General features: G+C 49.0%; 5 protein-coding genes across 5 annotated transcripts; 3 read left to right on the forward strand and 2 right to left on the reverse strand.

Annotated features, from left to right (window-relative positions):
- Positions 1–950: 950 nt before the first annotated feature.
- calhm1b (calcium homeostasis modulator 1b) lies at positions 951–5,821 on the reverse strand. The gene is made up of 3 exons (XM_086142685.1): positions 5,633–5,821; positions 4,419–4,991; positions 951–2,486 (listed from the first exon to the last, which is right to left on the reverse strand). The coding sequence occupies exons 2-3, from the start codon at positions 4,962–4,964 to the stop codon at positions 1,983–1,985; spliced, it is 1,050 nt and encodes a 349-aa protein (XP_085998811.1). The 5' UTR covers positions 4,965–4,991; positions 5,633–5,821; the 3' UTR covers positions 951–1,982.
- A 1,422-nt stretch (positions 5,822–7,243) lies between these two features.
- LOC147213930 (inositol 1,4,5-trisphosphate receptor-interacting protein-like) lies at positions 7,244–8,500 on the forward strand. The gene has a single exon (XM_086142200.1). It carries the CDS (start codon positions 7,244–7,246, stop codon positions 8,498–8,500), a length of 1,257 nt encoding a protein of 418 aa, XP_085998326.1.
- A 2,023-nt stretch (positions 8,501–10,523) lies between these two features.
- Positions 10,524–14,127, forward strand: LOC147213931 (ras-related protein Rab-40C-like). Its single transcript, XM_086142386.1, has 7 exons — positions 10,524–10,869; positions 10,960–11,163; positions 11,243–11,303; positions 11,374–11,434; positions 11,520–11,597; positions 11,687–11,909; positions 12,764–14,127. Exons 1-7 carry the CDS (start codon positions 10,860–10,862, stop codon positions 13,090–13,092), a joined length of 966 nt encoding a protein of 321 aa, XP_085998512.1. The 5' UTR covers positions 10,524–10,859; the 3' UTR covers positions 13,093–14,127.
- Positions 14,128–15,307: 1,180 nt separating this feature from the next.
- wfikkn1 (WAP, follistatin/kazal, immunoglobulin, kunitz and netrin domain containing 1) lies at positions 15,308–17,119 on the forward strand. The gene is made up of 2 exons (XM_086142201.1): positions 15,308–15,520; positions 15,611–17,119. Exons 1-2 carry the CDS (start codon positions 15,308–15,310, stop codon positions 17,117–17,119), a joined length of 1,722 nt encoding a protein of 573 aa, XP_085998327.1.
- A 1,199-nt stretch (positions 17,120–18,318) lies between these two features.
- On the reverse strand, positions 18,319–20,208 carry mettl26 (methyltransferase like 26). The gene is made up of 6 exons (XM_086142436.1): positions 19,877–20,208; positions 19,505–19,667; positions 19,058–19,117; positions 18,902–18,969; positions 18,730–18,808; positions 18,319–18,473 (listed from the first exon to the last, which is right to left on the reverse strand). Exons 1-6 carry the CDS (start codon positions 20,068–20,070, stop codon positions 18,417–18,419), a joined length of 621 nt encoding a protein of 206 aa, XP_085998562.1. The 5' UTR covers positions 20,071–20,208; the 3' UTR covers positions 18,319–18,416.
- Between the last annotated feature and the right edge of the window lie 300 nt (positions 20,209–20,508).

The raw sequence follows: 20,508 nt of genomic DNA on the forward strand, positions 1-20,508 counted from the left end.
TCGCAGTATTGCTACTATCATTTTATTATTGTAGTTTTTTTAGCAGTATTGCTACTATCATTTTATTTCTGTTGTTTTTGTTGGCGGTATTGCTATTTTTCATATATTTTTTTTAATTCATGTTTTTTGTTAGCAGTATTGCTATTATCGTTTTATTATCATTGTTGGTTTTTTTTGTTGGTAGTATTGGTAATATAATTCTATTATTTGTGTTGTTTTTTTTAGCAGTCTTGCCAACATATTCTTATTTTTGTTTTTTGGCAGTATTGCTACCATCATTTTATGTGTGTTTTTGTTGGCACTATTGCTATCATAATTTTTTTTAAATTTGTGTTTTGTTAGTAGTGTTGCTGCTATCCTTCTTATTTTTGTTTTTTGAACAGTATTGCTGCTTTCGTTTTATTATTGTAGTTTTTGTTAGAAATATTGCTACTATCATCCTAATTTTTGTCATTTTTTAACATTATTGCTACCATCATTTTATTCTTGTAGTTTTTGTTAGTAGAATTGCTATTATTATGTTATTGTGATATGTTAGTAGTATTGGTATTACTATTATCCGCTTCTATAAATGGACAATATTTTGCCTGCATTGTTACAGATTCTCTTTGCAGATGTTCTTTCTTTGAGAGAAATCTTGAGGGTGTTGCTGGACAAAAAATAAATAAATGAATAAAAATAAACCTCCCTTTTTTTCCGGCGAAACCCCTAGAGCTCAATCGATCGTGGCTGTGAGGCAAGGGATCTGATGAGAGGCCAGAGAGGAAAGAGAGAAAGGGATGCAAACCTTGAACCTGATTTTGTTTATTTTAAAAATGACATGCAAACTGTTGAGACTGTCTCAACCTGATTGTTTTGCATAAATCGTTACTTCACTGAGTTGGAAACACGTCTGCGCACGGCTTATCTGCCCCTGGGGTCGCAGCGATACCCCCACCCAAACGCTTTCCGGCAGCCTTTCAACATGTCTTTATCTACTATTTGTCCTTTTCCATGGGTAGTTGCTGTTTCTTCCGCTTCTTTGAGTGCGTTCCTATCAGAACCTCAATTCCTGCAGCCTCAGGCTTTGCAGACTTTTTTATTTTTTTCAAACCAGACTCAGGAGAGAGCGTACGCACGCACACACACACACAGACACACACACACACACACATACATGCACGCACGCAGGGTAATTCATGAGCAGCAGACAGACCGTGGTTGTTGTGACAACAGTAAGAACAAGGCCTGGACTCCACCCAAAACCAGATGTTTTCTGAATGAAGTGACCCCGCGGTGACAAGGTGGGTACCCCAACCCGACCAACCCCCACCCCAGTCAATCTACATAATGGCAGGGCCAGATTAGCACGGCGGGTGGGGGGCGACCACCCTCGGAGAGCCCCCTCCTCCATACTTACCCCGCTGAAAAGCCAATTCTGTTGAAACGGCTGATTCGCCTCCGACGGCGAATTCGGCAACAGAGACACACAGGCCTGTTTATATTTCTATCATTATACCTTCTCAATGATTCCAAAGCACTTCATTCAAGATTTTTTACATTGTTTTACATTTTTTCATTTTTATCTATTTATATTGTCCTCCCATTTCTTCTCTTTTTAAATTGACCAGTTCTTGTTTTTTTATTGCTGCTTTTTTATCCCCTTACTTTCGAAGAATACATTTTTTTTTTATTGGCACCACCAATGCGACAATGGGATATATATACATTGTAAATAGAACCCTAAATATTGAATTTGCGTGGAAATAGATAGAAAATGGACCCGGCCAGTCGTTTAAGTCGTGCAGTGCTGGTAAACTCTGTCAGATCTCTTTCCCTATTCATGAGAGACAATGTTCTGTTTGACTAAGTCTTGCTTGCATGAGGCTAAAGAGTGCTTTTCTAACTTTGACAATAGAGGTTGCCAGTTGTAAAACCTGGTATTTGCTCAGGCACAAAGAGGGAGGGGAGGTTCTGGACGCCCTGCTTTGTCCTTTTGAAAGTCAGACTTTGCTGTAATACACGGCCCGTTCCCTTTTCACCGCGTCGTGGGCGTTTCCGAGCCCATTGGCCCCGCCGTTCACCTCGCCGTTTCCCCCGCCGCCCTCCCGCTCCCGTCTCAGAGCCAGCGCCGGCTTGCATGTGTGCCAGTTCCACAGAGCCTTATTCATATCGTCCTGGGCCCTGATCCCCAGGAGCCGCTCCTCGTCGCTCTTCTTCTTCTCCTCTTCGTCGCTGTCGTCGTCGCCCCCAGAGCGGCGGCGGCGGCGGTGGCGATACAGGCCGCGCATCTCGCCGCTGATGGTCTCAAAATACTGGTGGATGCAAACCTTGGCGAAGCTCTTGGCGTGCTCCTTGCAGGTTTCGTCGAACATCTTGCGCTCGATGTCGATGTAGTGCGACCAGTATTTGGTCTTGAGGAAGGCCGCCTGGGTGAAGCAAGGTCGGACGGCCCGGATCATGAAGGCCGTCAAGGTCATCATCAGCAAGAACATCCATCCGCACGCCTGTCGCACAGAAAAATCCATCAGCATGTCCACGTCTATAATCGATCAAACTTTATCAATCAGTGACATTTCCTCACCAATTCTTTCTCTCTGTATGAATGCAATTGAAAGAAATTGTGTATAAATATCAACAAAAGAATATTATTGCTGTAATATTAATAATCAGTTAATTCATTATTAATAACAGTTAATAATGTTGAAATGTTACAAAAACATTATAAAAGAAATAAGCTTAGCCTGGCTTGTAATCACCGAAAATAAGGGTTCGGTATTTTGCATGAAAATGAAAATACTAAAAAAAAAGGCCAATAATAATAAATTGCATCCAGGAAGCCTTTTTCACATATTGAAACAAAATTAATAAAACTGCTTTTTATATCCAAGAAATTATTCTTCATACTTTATGAGATATTGTCATTATTATGAAAAGTCACAATAGTAATTATTCAAAATATAATAAAAAAAAAAGCATAATCCAGATTTTTATTAAAACCATTTTCACTCCGCTTAAAATGTTAAAAAGATATTTCAAACGAAATTAGCCTAGCCTAGCATGCCACTACCCAAAATAATGGACGACCTCCTTTAGGTGTTTTGCACAAAAATACAAAAAGTAAAAGTGGAAGAAATGAACATTGTGTACATAAAGTTGCAGCCATATCCAAACCCCCTTTTTCACATGTTAAAATAATGAAACTACTCTTTCCATAAGAGATATTATCATTAATATTAAAAGTGAGAATGATGATTATTTTAAATCAATTTTTTTAAATTCAGATTTTTTAATACAATACTACCTTGCGGGCAACATAAGAACATGGAAGAATCCAAAAAAGCCGGCTGACCCTTTGCCCCCCCACCCCTCCGTTGGCGCTGCTGTGAGTCATGTGACAGGAAGTGCCATGTCCGTCCCCTCATTAGCGCCATCATTATCCCTGGGATATCAGCATCCACTTTGGCTGCTCGGTTCCTCCAGAACCGCCGTAATTGGCCTCTGGCTGATCAAAGAGCCTCCTAAGTGCGGCTGTTTTTGGGGAGGGGTTGTAAATAAGTCTCCCGTTTCATGAATAATACATTTGTCGGCTTATCTTTGCTTTTATTAAGTGAAGAGTAAATCCTCGCTGAGCTGCAGTGAGGTTTTTTTTTTTTTTTTTTTTTTTTTTTTGCATTTCCAGCAACTGGGCAATGAAGCGACGCCCTGTCCCCGCATCCGGTGACGAGGCTGAAAAAGTGTGTGTGTGTGTATGTGTGTGTGTGTGCTGGAGGTGTTTTCAGCTTCTTGTCTGCTGCTAATTTACTGTAATCAACATCCCATTTCCTTCCCTCTTGCCGAGCTGAAAATTGATTATGAGGTCAAAGGTAATTATTGACCCATATTTGTGTTGAAAAGTTAGGATCTGGTAAAGCTGAATTTCACTGCATGGCTTTTCAGTCTCCATTCCAGGGCCGGACTAACACAACGTGGGGCCCCTGGGGTGCCCTGGCCGGAAGTGGCCCCCTCTTCCAAAAAAAATGGACGATGCAGTGTTACTGATCTGGCTTAACTTTGCCTTTTAAATTGGGTCTGATCAGCATCCTCCTTTTTGGATTTTAGTTTTATTAATCCTGTGCAGGAAACTCCTCTTGGAATTTGACCCCCCATGGATGACCCACGAGCAGTTGGCAGCCATCTAGCGAGCCCATTCAATGACGTAATTTGTCGATATAGAGAAGGACGTTCGTGTAAAAGTGGCTTCTAAAAAGGCATTTGCTAAACAGATGCCGCCATGCCATCACGTCTGGACAATTTAAGGTCTCCAATGTAACTCCTCCATGTTTTTGGACTATAAGAGTAAACGCTAATCGTTCCCGCCCCGACCCTACACATCATGGCATTCAATCTGACGTATTTGTCTGATTTCTCGGACAGGAGTTGCAGTCGAGGCCGGACACCTGAGATATACACTTGATGTATCTGGAAGCCGCTACTCGGATCTCCCGGTGCTCGAACAGATCCTTGCAGGGCATCTTCGCCAGCAGCCTGATCTTCTCGCCCTCCGACAGCCCCTCGAGCAGACTGTGGTTCCCGAACTTCTCAATATCCAGGTGGACGCTGAAAGCGCAAAGGAAGCTCTTCCCGTCCATGAGCGTGACCGACACCCACACCGCCGGGGCGATGAGCGACCTCTGGGTGATGGAGCAGAACATGTAGCGCAGGATGGACGGATCCTTCCTCCGCCTGCCCGTGGGCCTCTTCCACTCCTCCGCCAGCACGGACACGTTATTGTTTAGCACGAAACCCAGCAGGAAGAACCACACGGGGGGGACGATGAGCAGCCCCATCCCGTAGCTGTAGTTGTATTCCGGCATGCACGGGCAACTGAACTCGAAGGCGGAGTACATCTGCGCGCTCGCTAGCGCCATGATGCCGCAGATCCCGTTCATGAAGGACTCCTGGTTGGACTGCAGGAACTGGAACATCATTCGAAACTTGTCCATCTCGTGAGAGGCTTTCAGTCACTCGGCCTGCGGAGAGAAAAATGGAGGACGCGGCATGGAAGCGTGCCGGTCAATCTCACTTTCTGGACCGTCAGGTGAGCAAGAACTCCCGCGGTTGTCTCGAAAAGTGTCCGAGATTATCACGTGTCCGTGAAAAAGAATCCTTCTGTGGGTCGCGATGCGTTCAACCACCCTCATAATCCATCCCTGACCATGTCTCTTCACATCACTAAAACGCTACCTTGCCCCCTCGCTAATTGTTGTTATCCACCGGTTCTCCTTCTAGCAGCCGGAGCGGGAATTGCAACAACAGCCTCTTGATCAAATCAACTTCGCTCTTGTTTTCGATCTTCGGGACTCTTCGAAAATATCGACATGCCTGTGTTAAATTCATTATAATAGCATTGGCAAGGCCTTGAGTGTATAACACTTATATAGCTCAATAGTTAATTACTATCTTTTGTTCTTCACCGATTTTAAAATGACTTGCAATCTTTTTCCACTGAGAAGTTGAAGATACAAGTGATGAATTTTTAAATTAATGTCATTTATCTGACTCCAAGTGCATGTTTGGTGGTAATTCATTATATGAGATAATTGCTCATTGTTAGCACGTAATCCTCACGTAGCTTTTTCAGAGCTTTTGAGAAATCAAAACAAACACTTACTCGCTGCAAGACGAGGAGAGGAGGCCAGAAGCTCAGGTGTTGAAATTTCCGTCAGCGGAGAACCTGCAGGGTTAGTCCAGACGTCCCACATCCTCAGAGAGAGAGAAAAAATCTTTTTTGTGAGGGCCGAGGCCCAGCCCCTCCCCTCTCACACACACACACACACACACACACACACACACACACACACACACCTGTGCTCCACCATGGCTGCTGATCTTCTGCAGAGTTTCTCGAAAAGGCTTCCCATGACGCTCAAAAACACCCGCCCATGTTTTCCTCCGAAGGCGAGGGCGAAGGACGGCGCCCTCAACATGCAAAACACCCGGAGCCATTTGCTTGTGACAGCACCGCGGGGACAACCGAGGTCTGTTTATGAAAATCATAGCAAGTGATGACAATCTGCACCATGTCATGGAGAAAAAGTACTCATTTGTACTTCACTATAAATCTTTACATTAATCTCATTTACACCCTTTGAATCCGCTCTGGTCATAGAGCAGTAAGCCAGATTTTTGATATTTTTGTGATATTTAATGTACTTGCTCAAATTGGGGGCCGGACTATAAACTTCCCTTGGAAGATTATTGATCCCTGCGGGGAAATTGGTTTTTGTTCCAGCAGCAGCTCCTACAAGATCTGTGTACAAGTGTACAAATATATATAGATTAAAAATGTAAGCATCAATATAAAAATATATAAAATAACAACAACAACAACAACAACAATAATAATTATGATAATAATGAATAAGAAAAATGATAAAAGTATGAAGCACTTTTACAGCCAGTGCACATTAGAGTGCTACTGCACACTGTACTGCGTGAGCCGCTTCAACTTCTTAATATTACCAACACTTGCTGATATAAAATCCAAAAACCTGCAACTTCACTTTCTGAACATGCACATAAGCACATACGTGCTATTTATATTTACGCACAAATTTGTATGTACAGGTTTTTCGTGATCTCCGCCTGCAGCCATCTGTTGCTCGTCTTTCCTCTGGGTTCACGGCAGAGCACATGGGCAGGAAGTGAGGCGCTAACCCAAAAGCTAAAATAGGAAGACAGTGCTCAACCTGCGGCCACTCATCCCCTGCTTCCTCCTTCGCCCGATAGACGGTAAATCTCTCGTTTTATCACTTTTTGTGGAGCGAAAATGCAAATGTCCTTTTAAAATGATATAGAGAGTCAATTTTCTTGCGGGTAATGAGTTCTCCGTTCCCTGACAGTCGCCCTCGCCATGCAAGACGTGCTGCGAGTGCTCATGGTCGCCCTCTGCCTCCTCGCGTCTCCGAGAGACGGGCCCGGCGTGCCGGAGCAGGGGGGCGTCTGCCAGGAGGACCGGGGAGCGTCCCGTGGCCGGCGGGAAATGGAGCGTGCCGACAGAAAGCGTCTTCATGGGGATTCACAGGAGATGGAAGAAGGAGTTCATGGAGGCGGGACTAAAATCAAAAATTCTATGATTCAACCGGGGGAAGAAACCAGGGAAGGTTTCCAGCAGGAGGCGACCCGTGACCCGGGAGGGTCGGACACCCGGAGCCGAGGTTCAGCAGAACAGCAGGAGGCTGTTCACCTCCTCTACGTGTGGAACCTCTTCTCAGTCATATCAATGATACGGTTCTTCTGGAAACATGCGAGGGGCGATCCTCAGGAAGGAGCCGGCTCCGCCGCCAACCCGCCGCTGCCGGACGCCGATAGTTTACGGCGCTTCTACTCCAAGCGTCTACACATGTTGTCGGCGGAGGCGGGGGAAGGAAAAGCTATTGTGGGTTATCTGTTGAAATCGATGAGGTCGATCTGCGAACGAGACGGGTTGGTGACGGAGGTGGATTTTCGCACGGTTTCTGACATCGTTGTCACCGTTTCCCCGAAGAAGCCTTGCAGGTTTGAATGTCGGCTTCGGGGCGGCGAGGAGCCCGGACCGCCGCCAGGCACGCCGGTCTGGGGTCAGATAGAACTGGTGGAAGATCGAAAAGTCCCCGTCGGCTGCCACTGTCAGTCCTCCGCCGCCGAGGACGTTGTCTGTCTCCTGCACGGCGGCGACGACGACGGCCCGGACGCCGGGATCACGGTTTTGTGCGATGCTCAAGACCACGCGACTAACGGACGTCTCTTATCAAAATGGCGTGTGTGCCGGTGGTTGGAGAGCGCCGCGAGACGCGCCTGGGCGCAGATCTCGTATCGGTGCGAGCTGGAGGTCGCGGTGAGCCGCGCGGATGCTTCGCTCGCCCTGGCGGTCCGATCCAAATCAGGCAGGAAGATGGAATTCACCCTCAGGCCGGTGGTGAGATCGAACTCCAATCTCTACATGTCTCCTTCGCCCGCCGGCTGCTGGGATCATCTCTGGGCGCTGTCGCTGCCGGCCTACGAAAACCTCTTCTTCCACAGCATCTCTCGCCGTCTTCCGGAGAACGCCTGCCACGTCCAGGCTCTCAGAATCGCACTTTACCTCCACAGGCGACAGACGGCACTGACAGGAAGTACCGCTCTGAAGGAGGATCACTTCACCGCCGCGCTGACGCACCTGCTTTTGAGCAAGGCGCCGCGGGAGTGGAGACCGGACTTGGTGTCCCGCAGGCTGAGGGACCTGCTGGGCTTCGTGGAGAGAGGCCTGGAGAAAAAGCAGCTGCTCCACGGTCTTGTGGGGAACCCGCGGGCCCGAAGCGTCATGGAGCTTCCGGCCGAGCTCGTCCACGCCGCGCCGCTGAACCTCCTCCGTGCCTTTGCGGACGGCGGTAGCTTCTACGGAGACGCCCTCCTTCACCTCCGCGACATGCTCAGAAACGCCCCGCTGCTGATACGCGATTACGATGCTGCGAACTCGTGGAGCAGCTCTGGGAAATCATGTGAGGAGGTGCTCATTTAGAAATATACAGTAGAACCTTGACTTATGAGTTTAACTCACTTTGCTCATTTATTAGATTCAATTTCTCCATCGAAATGAATGAAAACGCGATTAATACGTTCCAGTTAATGTTACGTGTTTTTAAATAATAAAAATGTACTTTATAAGTAACAAATAATGTATGAAAAATAATAATACATTATAAAAGAGAATGTAAAGAAGTTTTTTTTTTAAGTGTATTTGCCTTGAAGTTTTTCATTTGGTGTTCTATCGCTTAATTCACTGGCTACACCAGACCTGGGCATCTGTCCCGCCAAACTATTTTCTTTGAATATTTCATCAAGTATTTTCAATCAATATTGAATTCAGAAACTTATTTTTTCCTTTTTAATTTTTTATCCTTTTTTTTTTTCCAAAATAATGTTGGTCGGTACATCTATATTATTATTGATGATTTTAAAATTGCAATAAAATGCCAAAAAATTGACATTTTTAAATTGCAATTTTCATTTCGTTCACCAAGTTGGCCCGTGCGTAAAAATTACATAAGAAATGTGGCCCGCTAGCCAAAATAATTGCCCACCCCTGGGCTACACACTTGTGGTTGCTAAATGTGCACACTTCACTAAACTTCATTTAGTGACGGAGCGAACGTCGCTCCTCTTTTTAAAATGATCAATCCGCCCCCGACAAGCTTTGAGTGACGTCTGACAGCGGCGGCCGAATGTCCGTCCCAGGCGCTCGTACCTCAGGTCTCGCCTCGTGAATTAACCAATCGACACCCCATATCTTGGAAAACTCTCAAGCCGATGCCCTCGGAGGTCAAGGGTCTGCGACGCCGGGCTTCTCGAAACATAAAAAAAAAAGAGCAGATTGCCCGGAAACAGATGATCACTCAACCACCTGGAGAAGTTTGAGTGAAGTTTAATTTATTTATTCATTTTGGACTAACATGATGCAGGAATGCAAAATCCGGAAAAGACAAAGAGAAGAAACATGGTGACCCTGTCTTCATAAAACATCTGCTCCCATCTGAGAGAGCTCCAACATATGGAGCTGATGGAAAAAAAGAGAATTTAACTCGAGTAATGTGAGTTTAACATGTTATTAGAGGGTTATAAGGAGGTTATGAGAAAATGACAGGGTAAACTTCATGTAATCTATCTGCCTCTGTGGTCTGAGGCTGCTTCAAATGAGGTCAATAAATCTGAGAAGCTCGGGGTCGGCGTTTCTCCTTTTCTGCCTCCGTCTCAGTGAGCGCCCATCACGCGTCACTTCACGTCTTCCTCGGTTTCCCCGCCATTTCCTGTTTGCCTTTCCTGACGAGGAGGATGGATGTTTGGGGGGGGGGAGGAATGAATTCATGACATATCTCTGCCTGCGTCTGCTTTTTGGAAACCTGAAGAACACTCAGCTTTATAGATCCCCTCTGTGGGGCTGAGAAAGAAATAGATTTACACAGAAAATTATTTTCTGTCAAATAAAAATGCATGTGCGAAGAGAGTGACTCACTACAAAATGTATTACGACTGAATTTTTGAATGCGCCGTTGAAGCCTCTGTGATTTATTGCTCATTCTTGTATCCCCCCTGGAAAATGTAAAGGTTATTAGATTGTCGTAAAAGCCCAAAGAGAATGTCGCTCTAGAAATTACGGCTGCAGGCATCACGGGGTCTTCATCACAATGCCATGTCTGGATTGATGAAAAATAAAGCCAAATATGATGAAGAAAGAATCAGAAGTCCTTTTAATGTGTTTACAGCTGGTAAGCGTAGAAATATCTCCCAGGCTTCTAGATGATTGCGATGAACTATTCATTTCCTTTATGATAAAACTATAATGCATAAAAAAGAAAGCTCTCAATGTAGTGTGAAGAATATTTGGTTACTGTTTATTTCGTGATCCGGTACCAAAGGCCAATACCGTAATTGTCAGTTTGCAAAGCGCAAAATCGTGTTTTCTCGGCTCTTTGTTGAGCTCCAACAGGCGGTTGCTTTTCTTTTGCGCCGGATGTTACGTAGTCATGACGTCATCACCAGGAAGTTCCACCACAGCTCGCTTTGCTAAGCGTTGTGCTCACGAGCCCTGTATTCACCGATGACATATTTACTTCATGAAATACGGGATATAATTTCAACTGGGTCGTTACATTATTTTGTATGTATAAACCAAATAGTGTGCGGGAGCGTTAATAGCGTTTGTTGTCTAAAGCGGCGTCCATTCTAGCTGGTTAGCTTATTAGCTAGCTAGCAGCTAGGGTTGTTTTGATTATTTATGCGAGCGTCAACGCGAAATCGACCGTGACTCGCTTTACCGGTGCGTATAAGTCGATTTGTGTGGAATCTACGGGAATTGGGACGTTAATTTCACTTATTTCAGGATGTACGTGGGTAAGTGCGACGTCCGTGCACCGTAAATCGTAGGTGGAGAACAAGGTAGCCGATCGCTAACGTTACAGCAACCTGTAACTGAATCTGAAGAGCAGCGGACGGCTGGCGAGCTCCGCAGGCTCTCCGAGGAACCGGATCCAATGCGTGGGATGATGGGCACCCAGAGTAGTCCTGTCAAGAGTTACGACTACCTGCTGAAATTTCTGCTGGTTGGAGACAGTGATGTCGGGAAGGGAGAAATCCTGGATAGCTTGCAAGACGGATCGGTGGAGTCGCCTTATGCCTACAGCAGCGGTGAGCAGATGTTCGCATATGGTTAAAACTCGGATTTTCCCAAAATGAAATAACACTAACCTGGGATATCAAAATGCAGGGATTGACTACAAGACTACCACAATATTGCTGGATGGGAGAAGAGTGAAGCTAGAATTATGGTAAGAAGTTTTACTTTGTCTGTGCTATCATGTGTCTGCAGCCTTGTAACACGCTGTGCATCTTCAACAGGGACACATCAGGCCAGGGGAGATTTTGTACCATCTTCAGGTCTTACTCCAGGGGTGCGCAGGTACTTTTCAGGAAGTTTTGTTTTGTTTTTCTCCTTCTGATGCACCTCTGAAAACTTGCTAACTTGTGTGACTTTCGCTCAACAGGGCATCCTGCTTGTGTACGACATCACAAACGGCTGGTCATTTGATGGCATTGACCGCTGGATCCGGGAAATTGACGAGGTGACGACTTTGTCCCTAACACTATTGGTACTTAATCGGGAAAGATTTTCAGGACCATTTTTATTTTATTTTCTTGTTTTTTCGCACAGCATGCCCCAGGCGTGCCGCGGATCCTGGTCGGCAATCGCCTTCATTTGGCTTTCAAGCGCCAGGTGCCGACGGAGCAAGCGAGGGCTTACGCAGAAAAGAACAGCATGACCTTCTTCGAGGTCAGCCCCCTTTGCAACTTCAATGTTATTGAGTCCTTCACGGAGCTCTCACGCATCGTGCTGATGAGGCACGGGATGGAAAAATTCTGGAGGCCCAACAGAGGTAAGCTGCTCGATAGTATTTTACCGTCTGCATCCGATGTATAAGATAAGAGACGCTCCCTTTGTTAATCATAATCGAAATTCTTCACAATTAAGATTTCAAAGCAGCATTAGACTCATTTCTTGCTCCCAAGTCAGTCTGAGTGCAAATGAATTCCTCCTGAGGACGATTAGGTCCGTGACCATAACCTCGGGTAATTTATTTACGTGAATCCGGATCCGGTGGAAGCTGGAATGCACACCAGCGTGACAGGGTTCACCTCATCAGCAGCCGACTGCAGCCTTTCTGTCGTCTGCGCTGCTTTGCATCGCAAAAACGACCCCCGTTCCTCTGCCGTAACAAAGTGCATTTACTGACAGCGAGTTAAAAAAAAGAATGTAACAGGAAACGGGGGGCAGGAAGGCGGGCGGCTGCGTGTTGTAAGGGGATCTGGGGTCAGGTCACAGACACAGAGAGAAAAAGGTAGAAAAACATCATGGATCTGCGTCACTCACTAATTACACACTTCCAGCTTTTAAAGCGACACACGCACACCGTCTGATTCCACACATCCACGGCTGCACTTCCAACAAAAAGCCCCTTTCCCATTTGTCTGATGTTGTTTTCACCTACTTTTCAAATTTACCCACACCCATGAAAGGGTGGTGCTGGTGACGTAGAAGCAGAACGCAGGAAAGTACCTCACGCACGTCGATGTGTACTTTTACACCCGTGTGACCCGCCCGAGCTACATTTGCTGGGACGCTATTGTGGGAGAAAAGCATCAAACGTGAGAGTGATATTGTGGCAGAAAGGGCGTGCATCTCAAGTGTGAGCGACACAAGCATCCAGTTTCTCTTCTTTCACCCTCCCAGTCTTCAGCCTCCAGGACCTGTGCTGCCGCTCCATAGTCTCCTGCACGCCGGTGCACCTCATCGACAAGCTGCCCCTCCCCGTGGCCATCAAGTCCCACCTCAAGTCCTTCTCCATGGCCAACGGCATGAACGCCGTCATGATGCACGGACGCTCCTACTCGGTGGCCAACAGCGCTGCAGCGGGGGGTGGCGGCGGCGGCGGCGGGAGCAAGGCCAACAGCCTGAAGCGGTCCAAGTCCTTCAGGCCCCCGCAGAGCCCCCCGAAGAACTCCTCCTCCCCTTCGCCCTCCTCCTCGTCGTCCTCGAAGGGGAACTGTAAGATCTCGTAGTGACCTCTCCCGTCAGGCCAGGAGGCCGCGGGGCCAGGGGACGGACCCCGGAGGGCAACCGGCAAACCTGACCGGACATGAACTTAACCCCAAACCCCCCCTGGTGACGTGGTGACCGTGCTTGAGTGGGTTCTCTGTTCTCTTTTGCGCTCGCCGGCGCCATCTTGTGGATGTACGTTCACTCGCGCTCTTTTTTTTGTTTGTTTGTTTTGTTTGAAGAGGCTCGCCGTGGTCCAGCAGGTGCCAATATCTGGATCCAGGATAATTCCCCGCGCTGCTAACACTACAGACGAGTGGCGGGACGTCGGGTTGTTTTTTGTTTTGTTTTTTTTAAAGGGGAATTGTTTGTATTGATATTGAAAGTCAGACTTTTAAAGTATCTCCATGTGCTCTGCGCTCGCTGTCCGTGATTTTGTCCCGAGAGCACCGGGAGACTTGCTCGTTTTGTTTTATTCGCGCAGTATTTTCTATGTCCCGTGCCCTCCATCTAGAACCTCTTATTTAAACCCAGTATCTTTTAATGACGTTTCCGTGTATATTTCCCGCGTGCGCTCTGTATTTATGAATGTAAAACATCAGGACAAGAATCCACCCGTGGGTCACGTTGCGTCGGAGTGTTTCCTCTGGGGGGGGGGGGGGGGGGGGGGGGGGGCGTGTGTGTGCACGATGAAGCGTTCGCACGTGATCAGAAGGGCTGGCTAGGATCAGGCCAGATGAGCCGGCCCCTCGCCCCCCGACTCGGACCCCCACCACCACCTTTCACTTTTGAATAATCTGCTCTTATTTCTCTCGAGCTCCCTCCATGATGGACCGGGCGTCACGGCTGCTTATAAGGTCATCGAGCCCCCACTCCCACTCCCACTCCCACTCCCACAGTCGCCGCAGATGCCAGTCCAAATCCCGGGTGAATGTTTATAAGCACTACATTCAAATGTTTTAAATGGTTGTCGCTATTGGTTCTGGTTCCGGAAGGGGTTGGGGGGGGGGTCACATAACACTCCTCCACCCCCCCAAAAAATAAAGGCTACAACTCAGCTTTGTTGCCTTGTGTGTGTGTGATTTTTCACTCATTCACACATTCATCAAGGTCACTGTGGGAATAGATTTGCTCCCCTTTGTCTTCCCGTAGGGGCCACCGGGGCAATAAAACCGGTGTGTGTGTGTGTGTGTGTGTGTGTGTGTGTGTGTGTGTGTGTGTGTGTGTGTGTGTGTGTGTGTGTGTGTGTGTGTGTGTGATTGAATTGAGCTGCCCTCTCTCGGTCATTGGCTGGCCAGCTCCGGATAACCGGCGCCTGAATGCACCGCGGTCAAAAGTCAGCCAGGGGTTGCGTGGGGTCACCTCCGATGAAAGGCGGGAGGGAGGGGGGTGTTCTCAGGCGTGGTTGGACAAAGGCCACCGTGGGAGTGGGAGAGGGGGTGAAAAATAACTTAAAAAAACATGGGAGGACGCGTTTTACGTCTTGGCACCTGAACGCGGCATCTCTGAGCGCCGTGTGAATGAGGGACCCGATGGGAACCCCCCTTCACACACACACACACACACACACACACACTTTCTTTTTAAATTCCCACGGCGCGTTTAGTTGTTCCACGCAGAAACAAAAACCGCGGTCCGTGCGTAAAAGGCGCACCGGAAGTTTACGCGCCGCGCCTCCATAAACCCGTCTGGTCCCGTTCAACATCGGATTTTCTCACCGGAATGTTTGCCCCGCCCCCCCCCCACTCCACCCCACTCCCACCCGGGGTCACTTTTACCACCGTGTTTTCTTTGATCCCTTTTCTTTTTTACAATGTTTGTCCAGTTGCTTTGCGCATCAAGCTTTCAGAGGGCGGGGGCGGTCACACGTGGAGGCGGCCTGGAGTGGGGTGGGTGGGTGTGGGATGTAGGGGTTGGATCAGTGGGTGGGTGGGTCGTCGCCACCCCCCTTCCCATTCCCACGCTGAAAGCCCGATGTCGCGTTTCTCTCCTTCTCATTGTGCAGGACCGGTGCTTCATCTTCATCCCGCGGCGTGAATTCGGCTTGCGTGGAACGGGACCCCCCCCACCACAGGATTACACTCCGTCCACGGCGCGAACGAGTCCGTCTGGATCGCTGCAGACTCTGGACCCACGTCTCCAGTGGGTTGTTTTTTTTAACCCCCCCCCCTTCCTCCTCCACTTCCAACCCCACTCACCGACCCCCCCAATGAGTTATGGAATCGCCGTGGGCCGACCATGCGTGAGACCCCCGCGCGGTTCCCGGCGGAGGCCCCGCACGGGCCCGTGTGGTCCCGCGCTTGTTTGCTGGCGCTCCTCGCGTGCACGCTACCCGCGTTCCCTCCATGCGCAGGCGTGGAGGAGCACGAAGGGCTTTGCCCCAACAAGCTCAACACCAACCTGTGGGTGGACGCGCAGAGCACCTGCGAGAGGGAGTGCAGCTTTGACGAGGTGACGCCATTTTGAATTGTTCCAATCAGTCCTAGAGGTTTATTGATTAGGGATCAGATTGATCAGCAGTGCCGCTCTGTGCCCGTGCAGGACTGCGCCGACTTCGAGAAGTGCTGCACCAACGTCTGCGGCCTCAGCAGCTGCGTGGCGGCGCGTTTCTCCGACGGGACGCCCGCCCGACCCGGCGAAGCCGACGCCGACGGCGCGCCCGGCTCCGCCGCCACCTGCGACGGCTTCATCTGCAGCCAGCAGGGCGCCACCTGCGACATCTGGGACGGCCAGCCCATCTGCAAGTGCCAGGACCGCTGCGAGAAGGAGCCCAACTTCACCTGCGCCTCCGACGGCCTCACCTACTTCAACCGTTGCTACATGGACGCCGAGGCCTGCATCAGGGGCGTGACCTTGACCGTGGTGGCGTGCCGCTTCTACCTGGCGGGGCCGCACACCAGCCCGCTGCCTCAGGACACCACGGCCCATCCCACGCCCACCTCCTCCCAGGAGGACCCCGTCCCCCCGGCGCTCTACTCCAACCCGCACCACCAGTCCATCTACGTGGGGGGGACCGTGAGCTTCCACTGCGACGTGGTGGGCGCGCCGCGGCCCGACGTGACCTGGGAGAAGCAGAGCGAGCGGCGCGAGCGGCTGGTGATGAGGCCCGACCAGATGTACGGCAACGTGGTCATCACCAACATAGGGCAGCTGGTGATCTACAACGCCCAGGTGTGGGACACGGGCATCTACACTTGCATCGCGAGGAACTCGGCGGGGGTCCTACGCGCCGATTACCCGCTGTCGGTCATACGCAGGAGCGACGACGACTTCTCCGAGGACCCCGAGATGCCCATGGGGCGGCCGTTCTCGCCGGCCGACTGCCTGGCGGAAGTGGACGCCAGGGTGTGCGATAGCGAGCGCCACGTGGACTGGCACTACGACAGCAAGCTGGGCTCCTGCGTGGCTTTCGGCAACGGCGGCTGCGACGACAGCCGCAACCGCTTCGAGACGTACGAGGAGTGCAAGGCCTCCTGCCAGAGGGAGGGGATGGGCGTCTGCTCCCTGCCCGCCGTCCAGGGCCCCTGCAGGTCGTGGGAGGTGCGCTGGGCCTGGAACGCGCTCGCCAAGAAGTGCCAGGCGTTCGCTTACGGCGGCTGCCACGGCAACGCCAACAGCTTCCGCACCCAGAAGGAGTGCGAGGCGAGCTGCCCGCGGGCCAAGAGGAAGCCCTGCAGGACGTGCCGGGTGCGGGGGAAGATGGTGCCCAGCTTGTGCCGCAGCGACTTCGCCATCGTGGGCCGGCTGACGGAACTGGTGGAAGATCTGGACTCCGGCTTGGCGCGCTTCAGCTTGGAGGAGGTCCTCAGAGACGAGAAGATGGGACTGGCGTTCTTCGACACCAAGCACCTGGAGGTGACCATCGACAAGATCGACTGGAGCTGCCCCTGTCCCAACATCACGGCGGAGGAGAACCCCCTGCTGGTGATGGGCGTGGTGCAGGACGGCATGGCCATCATCCAGGCCGACAGCTACGTCCGGGCCGTGAGCGAACGCAGGCTCAAGAAGCTCCGCGAGGTTTTGGGCAAAAGGACCTGCCCGACGTCGTGAAACCGCCATCAACCTTTAGCACTGAAGCAGATACTAACAAGCAGTACTTTGTGAATCCGATGTTATTTATGTTCTGTGGGTCGTTTTGCATGTGTGAACGGGAGGGGGGGGATTGCAACCAAGTTGTGCTACATTCCAGAGGGTGGGCCCTTAATACCCGACTATGTTAAACTACTCTAAAAATAGACAGAATGATTATATATGTATTTGTTCAAAAATAACACGGCAGCCGGAAGAGTCGCCATATTAGCCTGTAAACGTACGATACTAGCCTCCCTACGTTAGCCCCTTTCTGGGAACTTTTTGCCGTTCCTAGGGTCTCTCCAGGAACTGGACCGTGTCCCGGTGCGTTCAGACAGCATAGGAATCAGGACCTCAGGTCCCAGAACGGTTTTAGCTCCGACTCCATGCTAGTAGGGTCTTATTACAGTTCCGTAGGAACTCCCAAGTCGTAGGCGCCTGGTGATTGGTGGAACTCATAAGCCACATCCATCACCAGATACTTCTTGCAGGGCACCAATTTTTTGTTGTTTTGTTTATGCTATTGTACTTATTCAAAAATAACACGGCGGCGTCGTCATTTGCTTATTAATGTAAAAAGGTAGGAAGCTAGCGCCCCTAGGTTAGGCCCTTTCTAGGAACTTTTTGCGGTTGCTAGAACCTTTTCAGGAATTAGACTGCTACCTGGTGCATTCAGACAGCGTGGGAACCGGGGATCGGGGACCTCAACTCCGAGAACCGCTTTACCTCTAGTCTTTTTACGGTTCCATAGGAACTCATAAACCACAGCCATTCCTAGATACTTCTTGCAAGGCGCCATTTTTTTGAAACTATGATGGTCACCCGTCTGTTGCTTTCTTGCGATAAAATCGACAAAACCGGCAAGAACTGTTCCGACGAAGAGGTTCGAACTCTTCTGCTACGCCACAAAGGGCTTTCCAGGGCCTCGCAGTGGGACGAGAAGGAAATAAAAACACCTCAACCCATCTGTGTCGTCTTCATGTTGTTCACGTTGGTCCGTGGCAAAGTAAAGTTGAAAAAGTTACCCTGTAGTAGGCTGATTCCCGGAACCTGGTTCTTGGAAACCGCAAAATTTCTGTCCGAAAAACGCCGTTAAAATGATTTTGGAACGCTCGGTTTCACGCACGCTCGCCTGCTCCCTAAAACGGACCAAATTTAAAAAAAAAGTCACAGAAAGCTGCGGAATAAAGGTTTATATCGGTGCCTGTCGGTAAACATGATTGCAGTCAGAATGTGAAGGAATGGATCTGAGCTCCGCCGACGAGTCGGGGAAACGTCACACCAGGCTCTCCTTCCGGAACAGGAGGCACTTGTTGTTGGCCGGCATGTCCACCTGCGGAGATTGAAATCACACGTGGGTTAAGATAAGATAAGATAGACTTTAATGATCCCACAACGGGGAAATTCACTCGTCACAGCGGCATTACGAGGTAGAAAAGTGTAGAACATAAAGGATATACATACAGATAAACAAAGACTGTACAGTGGATATATACAATATATACAGTGGAATACAAAATATAAAAAGAAATAAAAGAAATGCATTGTTCAGGAAAGGGCTAGTGGGGAGGAAATAGCCGTTGACTTACTATTTTCTCCAGAAATAAGCCGTGTCTCTGTGCTATGGAGCTGAGAAGGGAGATGTCCCTCAGGCCCCATTCTGGATTCCTGCAGGGTGAAAATATTACCTTTTTTACACATGAAGGAAACAATTCCCGTCTCTCCCTCTCCTTCTCTCAGGACGGTTGAATCCTACTTTACCTCTGCCGGAGGCTAAAATCAAAGTCCACGTTGCTCTGCGGGCTGATTGTTCCGTTCACAGCGTAGGGCTGAGCAGCAAAACAACACCGGTCACATTTATCATCGTTTCTATTAGCGGCTGCGGCAGAATTGTTTACAACGTGCATCTTTACTCACCCCGTATGTCAACAGAAGGCCTTGCGGCTTTAAAACTGCAGCAGCCCCTTTGAATAAACCCTGAAAGGCGGAAAAAAAGGAAAAGACTGAGTTCGGTTGGAGCAAAACACTGGATTTGAACCATGTGATTTACAATAGAAAAGCTTTTATTGTCATTGCAGGACACACCAAACTCCTTTGGTGTAGAAAACAAAATAAAAAGAGGGAGGGAGAAGGAAAACACGGCAATATACTACACAATATAATAAATAAAATGAAATAGAATAATGTGAGATGTTTGGTCCAGAGCAATCACTTGAAGTACATATAAATCTAAATAATGCACTGCGAATGCACCATCCTGTTGACACTGAGAAGGGGAGGGACTGCAGGGCTAATTTATGGGGTGAGTTATTCATGACTCTCCAAATGATGGGAGTGCAAGTGCACTATCATGGATATGTCTACCTCCGTGCAAGCCATGGGCGAGATGTGGATCATGTTGACGTTGAGGACGAGGTCGAGGCTCTCAGGCTGGATCTCTCCCCAGTGTTCGTGACCCAGGGAAGCATCCAGGTGGATGGCGGGCTTCACATTGTTCAGCCGGTAGTGGCTTCTGTACGCTTCTATGCTGAGAATAAAACCTTATTGTCAATATAACAAAAAAAAAAAAAAAACACACGCCTCTACCAACGCAGCAGGCCTCTGGCTGTACACCTACCGTAATCAGTGGACTAAACGGGCAACATCTTTACCGTAATACTTGGTTTAAACGCGCGATTGCTTTTGTTTTTTGTGGTAAAACCTCGGGATTTACCGGTATTACAGTAAAACCGATACCTGGCCAGGGCCTGGTGGTCGTACTCCGAGGGCTGCCAGGTGATGTTGTGCAGAGCCCTTGCAAAGTGCGTGACGTGCTGCCCGGTGCCCGAGGAGACCTCCAGCGCCTGCAGGGGTCTCCCGGCGGCCACGCTGGCCCGCAGCACCGCCAGGATGGGCTCCTTGTTCCTCTCCGCCGCGGCGGCGTTCAGCATCTCGCCGGAACCGGGGGACAACAGCAGCCGAAGGACGCGGAGCAGCTTTAAGAACCCGCTCCGCCACGCATAAACACACGTAGAGTCACACCGGCTGAACAAACACGCACAGAGGGTTTTGTTTTGCTACTCAAAGTGCCCCACTTCCGCATTCTCTCACGTGTGCAGTCTGACATCCAATCAGAACAGAGAAAGGGTTTAGCGTTATAAAATACTATCCTCCCTCATGGATGAGTTCAGATTTTATTAATATTTAATATTTTCCATTTAATGAATAAATACTTAATATTTAATCTAATTACGAGTTATTTTCTATCAATTTTAAAATGCGGTGGTAATGTTTTTGTCACTACAGTTCAGCCTCACTTAACGTGTTAGCATTCATTCATTAGCATTTACTCATTCATTCGTTCATTCATGGTTACATAACCATGCACA

The sequence above is a fragment of the Fistularia commersonii genome, chromosome 35, assembly GCF_037954325.1.
Source record: "Fistularia commersonii isolate RoL2024-O1a breed Wild chromosome 35, RoL_Fcom_v1.0, whole genome shotgun sequence".
NCBI lineage: Eukaryota > Metazoa > Chordata > Actinopteri > Syngnathiformes > Fistulariidae > Fistularia > Fistularia commersonii.

Excerpts from the sequence above, each read along its gene's own strand:
- mettl26 (XM_086142436.1), bottom strand. The coding sequence starts at position 20,070 with ATGCTGAACGCCGCCGCGGCGGAGAGGAACAAGGAGCCCATCCTGGCG. Across the intron at positions 19,668-19,876 it reads GACCACCAGGCCCTGGCCAG|CATAGAAGCGTACAGAAGCC; the intron begins GTATCGGTTTTA and ends TTTTATTCTCAG. Across the intron at positions 19,118-19,504 it reads CGCCCATGGCTTGCACGGAG|GGTTTATTCAAAGGGGCTGC; the intron begins GTAGACATATCC and ends TCCGCCTTTCAG.
- LOC147213931 (XM_086142386.1), top strand. Across the intron at positions 11,164-11,242 it reads GCCTTATGCCTACAGCAGCG|GGATTGACTACAAGACTACC; the intron begins GTGAGCAGATGT and ends ATCAAAATGCAG. Across the intron at positions 11,435-11,519 it reads CTTACTCCAGGGGTGCGCAG|GGCATCCTGCTTGTGTACGA; the intron begins GTACTTTTCAGG and ends TTCGCTCAACAG.
- wfikkn1 (XM_086142201.1), top strand. The coding sequence starts at position 15,308 with ATGCGTGAGACCCCCGCGCGGTTCCCGGCGGAGGCCCCGCACGGGCCC. Across the intron at positions 15,521-15,610 it reads GGGAGTGCAGCTTTGACGAG|GACTGCGCCGACTTCGAGAA; the intron begins GTGACGCCATTT and ends GTGCCCGTGCAG.
- calhm1b (XM_086142685.1), bottom strand. The coding sequence starts at position 4,964 with ATGGACAAGTTTCGAATGATGTTCCAGTTCCTGCAGTCCAACCAGGAG. Across the intron at positions 2,487-4,418 it reads ACATCAAGTGTATATCTCAG|GCGTGCGGATGGATGTTCTT; the intron begins GTGTCCGGCCTC and ends TCTGTGCGACAG.
- LOC147213930 (XM_086142200.1), top strand. The coding sequence starts at position 7,244 with ATGATACGGTTCTTCTGGAAACATGCGAGGGGCGATCCTCAGGAAGGA.